Below are 8,468 nucleotides of genomic sequence, written 5' to 3' on the forward strand. Positions count from 1 at the left end.
GTCTAAGAGTCAAACTCCAGTTATGTCAAGTTTAAGGATCCCCAGGGCTACAGAGGTACGTTCTCTCAGTTCCATGCCTCCTGTATTGGCCATGGCTACCGTACCGGCGAGCTCGGCTGAGGGTTGTGCTAACCGGCTGGTCTCCAAACTGGCGCATACCCCGATGAGGTCGGCTCGGGCGACCGGCATCCCTAAGCCACCAGCTGGACCAGCCGGGTCACCGGAACCGACCGGGTCGACGGAACCTGCCGAGCCGGCCGGGTCGACGGAACCTGCCGAGCCGGCCGGGTCGACGGAACCTGCCGAACCTGCCGGGTCGACGGAACCGGCCGGGTCGACGGAACCTGACGAACCGACCGGGTAGACGGAACCAGCCGGGCTGACGGAACCAGCCGAATCGGCCAGGTCGACCAAAATGACTGAGTCGGAGAACGCTGTCGACATCATGACACCCAAACTACCTGAACTCTCTGCCTGGCCTGAACCTATGCATGTTTCTGTTTTCCTGTGTTTTGTTTCGCTGGATTTGCCAGCCCTTCTACCTCCTGTCCCTGTTCACAGGCCCAGAGCACCACCCTGGCTGCCAACTCCGTTCTGGTCTCTGGCTCCGCCCCCAACACCACCCTGGTCTCTGGTCCTGCTCTGGTCTCTGGCTCCGCCTCCAACACCACCCTGGTCTCCTGTCCTGCTCTGGTCTCTGGCTCCGCCTCCAGCACCACCCTGGTCTCTGGTCCTGCTCTGGTCTCTGGCTCCGCCTCCAGCACCACCCTGGTCTCCGGTCCTGCTCTGGTCTCTGGCTCCGCCTCCAGCACCACCCTGGTCTCCGGTCCTGCTCTGGTCTCTGGCTCCGCCTCCAGCACCACCCTGGTCTCCGGTCCTGCTCTGGTCTCTGGCTCCGCTTCCAGCACCACCCTGGTCTCCGGTCCTGCTCTGGTCTCTGGCTCCGCCTCCAGCACCACCCTGGTCTCCGGTCCTGCTCTGGTCTCTGGCTCCGCCTCCAGCACCACCCTGGTCCCCGGTCCTGCTCTGGTCTCTGGCTCCGCCTCCAGCACCACCATGGTCTCCGGTCCTGCTCTGGTCTCCGGCACCACCCTGGCCTCCGGCTCTGCCGGCCTCCTGCTCGGCTGGCGCCACCACTACACAAACCCGACCCACCCTCCCACCCTGGTGGCGCCTTCGCTCCACCCTCCTGGACTGGGTTTTGTGGACTTGGGAGCGTCTGGAAGCCGCTCGTAGGCGGGGGGCTCTGTTATGACAGCCATGAGGGCTCCCTCTGCTGGCCTGCAGAGGATTTTCTGCACTTGAGCATCAGGACTCTATTTCCCACTATTCATTGCACAGCACACCTGTTTCCTATTTGTAATCACCCGGTCTATTTAAGCTCACTCAGAACTCTTTCGTGTTGCGAGGTATTGTTAGCACTGTCTTCATACTGAGCGTTCATTCTGTTCTGTCTGTTTCCCTGTTTTAGACCTTGCTTGTTTTTTGTGTTTGTGAGCGTTTGCTGCCTGCCCTGACCTACGCCTGCATTATTGACTTCTGCTTTTGGATTTCCTTTGCTGTTGTTGTTTGGCTGATGTGTGACCCTTGCCTGTCTTGGATATTGCCTAATAAACCAGCATTTGGATCTAACCTGTTTCACGTCGTGACAGGAGTCAGCCATCAATTTCATAAAGTAGTTTGTTTTTGCTTTACATAACTCCCTAACTACTTTATTTCTTAATCCCTTAAAAACAAGTATATCTGTGTTAGTTTTTGTTAATAATGAATGTTTGAGCACAAGGTCTCTTTTTTTCATCAGTTGGAGAATATCCTTATTCATTTTGGATACTTCAATCACTGAGTATGTTTCTGAATCACATCTGTTAGTGTTTTCATCATTGTAGTACAGCAGGTATCTAAATCATCAGTTTGCCTAACACTATTCCAATTAATGTTCTGCAATTCATCTTCAAGTTGAATTCTTTTATTCTTGGGAATACCTATAAATTCTAATTTATGCCGAATATTACAAAAGGAATATATAGACGATTTTTGGAGAGCTTTCTAACAATTAAAATCATATTGTGATCAGAAAGACCTGTGATTAAGTTGGACGTTTTACTCACTCGCTCAGTTCTATTTGTGAAGATCAAATCAATGAGTTTTACAGCTTTTTGTTAATCTTGTCGGTTCTTTGATTATTTGGTTGAAATTATGTTTTAAGTAAATCATTTTTAGCTTTTGCCTATTACTATTACTTAACCATTTTATGTTAAAATCTCCTTGGAAGATTGTCTCACAGCGACAATTTAACTGTTTAAATAAGTCATCTAGTTCATTATAAAATGATACACCAGGTGAGGGGGGATTATATAAAGTAACAATATTAAACTTCATTTTTGTTGACAACACTACAGTGATGCCCCCACACACTCTAAAAGTGTGTCCAAATTAATTTGGACACATTTAAATGTTTCTTTAATATAAATCAACACACCGCTACCCCTGCCAGTTAGTCTATCTTTTCTAAAACAAATATAACCAGGTACATCAATCATATGTGTTGGAGTATTGCTATTTAGCCAGGTTTCACTTAAACATAGATAATAAAACATAAAACATAAATTAAACATAGATAATCCAAAATAGAATCAGTAAATGTCGAATCTGATTTATTTTTGATGTAATACTTTGAATGTTCAAATGCCCTCCAACAATGCCACTTGGTTTAGTTTTCAGGTCCCATATAACCTTTGCATGATTCACAGTCTGAAAGAATCTAAATTGTCTTTGTTTACATACCGCATGACCAGTAGCCCTGGTGGTAACTACACTGCAGCAGTTACTAGGCCCGGAATTGTGCCAGTAGTCTGGCCCAGTGGTAACTGGACTGCTGCTGCTGAGGCCTAGTTCTGGCCTAGTAGTTACTGGGCTATTGCTACTACAGGCCGCTACTGAGGCCTGAGCCTATCCTGCTGGTAGCTTTGCTGCCGCTGCTGAGGTCTGAGCCTGGCCCGGTAGTAGCAAAGCTATTGCTACTGCTGTTGCAAAGGCCTGGTCCAGCGGTTGCTTAGCTACTGCTGCTAATGCTAAGGCCTAAGCCTGGCTCAATGACAGCTGGGCTACTGCCACTGAGGCCTAAGGCTGGCCTGGTGGTTGTGGATCTTCCACTGCTGAGGCCTAGGCCTGGCCTGGTAGTTACAGACAGTTTGCTTCTTACATCCACTGGTTTATGTTCATATTGGTGAAAAATAAGACCATTAATACACATTTGCTGTTTAGTAGCCATCAGTCCCAGAGAAAATGTATCTGTTGGTTCCTTCCTTCAAGTTGAATCGTTCCAAACCAACACTGCTTTCTGTAAACAGTGTTTGGACAAGTCACTGTTTTGGTCTGGGTTAAAATTTACTGATGGGCAAGGATTTAGTTGTATATCCCCACTTAGTAGCAGCAAAACCAGTAGAATCTTGTAATCATGCCATTTACTTCTCTTTGTATATTGGGTTCTGTCTTTAGTAGCAATTCCAGTATAAGGGGCTTTCTGACAAAAAATAGTATAAACAATATAATGTCCATATCCAAAAAAAATTTTGTCTTGATATATCATTTAAAGGTACAGAATGTGCAGGAGCAACTAATTGATTTCTAGCCGAAAAAATGGCATGAGCTGGTGGAACAAGCAGAAACCACATACAAAGCAGCATTGTCCAAATACTTCCATTTTCTCTGTACCTTTTGGTAAGTTCTTGTCTTTGATGCATGCATTTCTTTGAGTTAAGGTATCTTTGTTGAAAAGCATCGGCTAAAACTGTTACAATCTGATGTAAAATGCTAAATAAAAGGATAGGTGGGGAGCCCAAAAACCCACACCTCTCCTTGGCAGCCATCTTCCTATGCCTTCCTACAAATGCAGAAGACCGGGCAGATTAGAAGTTTACTTTGTTTTTTTTTTATTATAATTCCGGTGCTTTTTCTGTTTGTGTATCTTGCAGTAATGTCCTTTTGCAAATAAAGTCTTTACTGCAGCAATTCTGTGTCTGTATTTTTTTTATATATAAACTGTACATTTTATAAAGCTACACTGAGATGGTCATTCATTTTTTTATTGAATTTCTGCAGTAAAAGAAACAAAATGCATGCATTTACTAAACCCAACAAAACAAACATGTAGAGAGGCTTCAAAAGAAACTACAGTGCAAAACACAATCTATGATCAATACAATATACTGTCTATTGTATAAGGGCAGACATGACACATAAAATAATGCAGTTTCTGTAATTTCAGCTGATGATTTTTTTATTTTTTTTTTGTCATTGTGTTATGATTGACTAAATGTTCCTTTTGGAAGAGAACATGTGTTAGTGTTTTGAATAATTGTTTGCTTTTGAAACATGTTTGCAGTGTTTTGTTGACATGGTGTTTTGTGTTTGTTTATTATTGTATTTTGAAAATTAGTTTTGGGGTTTAGTATGCAATGTGTGATTTTGAGCATGAAATTAACCGTTTTACCAATTGTGTGTTTTAGGTGTGTTGGTGCATTAAGAGTTTAGGAAACTTGTTAAATGTATTGAAAAAACTATCATGGTCATTGTAAAAAACTGTAAAATAATCTTTGATGATTGTTTCTGATCGCTAGGGAAATTTTAGGAGGACATGCCTTATTACAGTTTTGCTTGTGATCTTGACAGATGAACATGTTCTAGAAGCAGCAAAAGCGCTGTAAAGCAGCATCATAACTTTTACTTTGATCAAGGGCTCAGGTGAGTGACAACTTCCACATAAATGCACACTTAAGAAGGAGGCTGTGATGTCTGCATTTATAATGTCTTAAACAATATATCAACCCTACTGCAGTTAATCCAGATGCTGTTTCTGAAAGCATGTGCATGGCATGTGCATTTTAGGTAAAAGCACTGAAAGAGGAAAAAATGTCTTTAAACTCCTACATCAAAGAACAACAAATTACTACAAAATGATATTTGTTTAACAAATGTGCAACAAAACAAATACAAAATAATTGACAATATTTATGAGAATAAAGACTTAGCATGTTAATATTCCATTGCAAATAAAAAGAAACTTTATAAAGTTAAAAAGTGTGTTCCCTGATCAAAGAAAAAAAACGATATTTGTTTAAAAAATGCGTGAGAAAATTAATACAAAATAATTGACAATATTTATGAGAATAAAGGCTTAGCATCAATATTCCATTGCAAATAAAAAGAAACTTGAATTTTAAAAATTTGTTCCCTGATCAAAGAAAAAAGGGAATGCGTTATTTCATGATGCTCTCCCTTCCTCTCAATACAGATCACAGTGTCATTTGCAAACATCATTGTCTATGGAGATTCCTGTCTGACTTCATCTGTCACCCTGTCCGTCACCATAGCGAACAAAATGGGACTTAAAGCCGATCCTTAATGTAGCTCTACCTCCACCTTGAACTCTGTCTGGCCTACAGAACATCTCACTGCTGTAATACTCATCTCATACATATCATGAATTACACTGATGTACTTCACTGCCACTCCTGCCATCCTCATACAGTACCATAGCTCTTCTCTCGACACCCTGTTATACTCTTCATCTAAATCCACAAAGACGCAGTGCAGCTCCTTCTGACCATCTCTGTACTTTTCCATTAACATTCTCAGGGCAAATTTGATTTACTAATTTGAATCAGTAGTGCTCTTTCTGGGCATGAAGCCATACTGCTGCTTACAAATATCGACTTCCTTTCTTAGCCTAGCTTCAACTGCACTTTATCAGAGCTTTATCGTGTGGCACATCATTATATCTCTGTAGTTGCTTCAACTCTGCACATCACCCTTGTTCTTCATATATCTATCAGACATATTACAAGTACTCTTTGCATTATTCTGTTTCTTTGTTAATGGTTTAAAATTTATTTGCACTATTATGCTAGAATTTTGAATTTAATTATTTGACCTTTTACTCTGATCAATTCTTATTACTTTATTATCTCTATACTAGGAACTACATTGGCAGTGGATATTGTCTTAATCCTCTGGCATTTGTGAACATTGGGAATACTTCTGACCACTGTCTAGCATGGATCCGAGATCTGGGAATCGGTGTCAGCCAGACTGTCTATGCATCTGTCATGTAAATGAGGTGAGTGCTATTAGCTCCTCTATCAATGAAATATGAATATCAAAAAAATCACTGAATGAACTGTACATTGAAAATGATAAATTGTGGATTGAGGGATGAGGAAGATACAAAATAAAATGAAGATTGCTTTTATTTACTGTATAGTTTAATTGATTAGTGTGTTGTGCTTTGTGTATTTTGACTGGATGTCACAAGTGGGCGGTGAGTCGAACAAGCCTGCTCTCTTAACTTAAGGGCAGGACAGTCTTTCATGTCTTTTCAAAAAGTCGCTTTAATATCTCTTTTGAAACAAATCTAAAAACAAAATCATGGCAACACTCCCTCATATTGAAGCTATTTTCTTTTCAAACAGAACCTAAAAATGCATGATCTCAGCTGGATATTCCCATTTCTCACAATAGCAGCTGGTAGATTATAAAAATGTGAATAAACTATCTATCTATCTATCTATCTATCTATCTATCTATCTATCTATCTATCTATCTATCTATCTATCTATCTATCTATTTATTGTTTTAAAGTAAGCAAGTAGTTAATGTTTTAATGAGACTGAAAAAACATTCATTTTCTGTATTTATCTAAAGATGACAATTCAATATTTTTGTGTTTCTTCGTGTAAAACCAGACAATGGACAGTACTAATAGCTCAGCATCATCTCGTATTGAGTATGGGGTGTCACTAAGAGGCACCAACATTGACAATATATCCCGCGGTATTGGCACCACAAGAAATGTGTCCATTCAAATTACCAATTTCACAGACAGCTACACCTTATCAAACCCAAGGTGAGTGAAAATGATTTGAATATATATATTTAATTTTATAACCAGTACAGTTAGACTTGTAATACCTCTAATACAGTTGAGATTACATCAAGCAATTATTTCCAAATATAATAATTAATTTATGGAATAGGTTAAAAATAACTTTAGTGACATTAAATCAATTAAAAATGACTTTGTTTACTTCTCTATGTATCTTTTTGTGTTTGTTCATTTGTTTTATAGACATATTACAAGTACTCTTTGCATTATACTGTGTTTCTTTGTTAATGGTTTAAATTTTATTTGCACTATTATGCTAGAATTTTGAATTTAATCATTTGACTTTTTAATCTGAGCAATTCTTATTACTTTATTATCTCTAGGACTCACACTAGCAGAGGATATTGTCATAATCCTCCTCAGCCTACAGTGGCAAAAAAGACCAGTGAAGCCTGCTCCTTTACCAAAACAAGCTCAACGGCATGTGGTTGTGCTGGAGTCCTGGCATACAAGATTCTTAATGATGAAAAGCACTTTGTCGGGGAACTTGTCATAATGTTTTCTGTGCCTTTTAACTATGATTGGTATAAAAACTATTTAGCGGTTGGAATTTATGAAAACCAAGTTTTTTGTAATTATGATCTGTTTTCTGAAATGTATTACAAGGAAGGTACATTCACCAGGGAAATGGCTACAGGAAGTGAAGTCATGTATTCTGGACGAGGAATTTGCGTGAAGGGAACAATGTCTCCTGCAAGCAATTCAATAATAAAGGTTGAATTTCGAGATTTGTAAACACTAAATCAAGACAGACATAAGAAAACACTGCAGTTTCAACACCAGGGGGTCAGTGAAGGATGATTGAATGTCTATAACCTAATACACTTCTATAGTAAACTCAGTAACAGTAATTTCTCTATTGCAGTGTTGAATATTTCCTGTCAGTCCGTTTATTTCTATCTTACTTACACTCTCATTAAGTTCTCAGTCCAATGCATTTGTCTGTTGTAAAAATGTGCTGATAAAATGTTAAACAAAGTAGATTCAAGATCAGGTGATCAGTCAAGGATTGTAAAATTTTGTCTATAAATTGAATTAAAATATATGAATAACAACTGATATTATGCCTATGAACAAATACATTTTGACTACTATGAACTAATACTCTATTACTACTACTATTCAATTCAATTTATTTGTATAGCACTTTTAACAATTTCCCATTGTCTCAATGACCTTTACAGAAGAGAGAGAAAAAGAATTAAATATAGAAGAAGAAATAAGGATACAAATAAATGAATGAATATATACAATTAAAGTTTAAAATTACTTTAAAAAGATTTACTTAAAATTTAAAATGCTATATATCTATCCCTATACTACTACTGTCATTTCTCAATATATGCCATGCATAATAAACTACAATCAAAATACTTAACAGTTTAAGTATTTATTAATACTGTAACTGCAACACTGTACACATGAACAACATACAGTAAACATGAAAGATATTATTTGTGTGTTATGTATGTGAGAATGCAAACAAAACATGCTGCAGAACTTCTCTTAATGCTCCTAATTCTGC

General features: G+C 39.1%; 1 protein-coding gene across 1 annotated transcript; it reads left to right on the forward strand.

Moving 5' to 3' along the window:
* The first annotated feature begins 3,092 nt into the window (after positions 1-3,092).
* Positions 3,093-7,678, forward strand: LOC113662739 (tereporin-Ca1-like). The gene is made up of 3 exons (XM_047809718.1): positions 3,093-3,176; positions 6,744-6,904; positions 7,267-7,678. Exons 1-3 carry the CDS (start codon positions 3,093-3,095, stop codon positions 7,676-7,678), a joined length of 657 nt encoding a protein of 218 aa, XP_047665674.1.
* Positions 7,679-8,468: the final 790 nt, after the last annotated feature.

The sequence above is a fragment of the Tachysurus fulvidraco genome, unplaced genomic scaffold, assembly GCF_022655615.1.
Source record: "Tachysurus fulvidraco isolate hzauxx_2018 unplaced genomic scaffold, HZAU_PFXX_2.0 HiC_scaffold_31_np12, whole genome shotgun sequence".
In the NCBI taxonomy this organism is placed as follows: domain Eukaryota; kingdom Metazoa; phylum Chordata; class Actinopteri; order Siluriformes; family Bagridae; genus Tachysurus; species Tachysurus fulvidraco.

Coding starts and splice junctions, on each gene's coding strand:
- LOC113662739 (XM_047809718.1), top strand. CDS start 3,093: ATGACAGCTGGGCTACTGCCACTGAGGCCTAAGGCTGGCCTGGTGGTT. Junction 3,177..6,743: donor TGAGGCCTAGGCCTGGCCTG/GTAGTTACAGAC, acceptor GTGTAAAACCAG/ACAATGGACAGTACTAATAG. Junction 6,905..7,266: donor TACACCTTATCAAACCCAAG/GTGAGTGAAAAT, acceptor TATTATCTCTAG/GACTCACACTAGCAGAGGAT.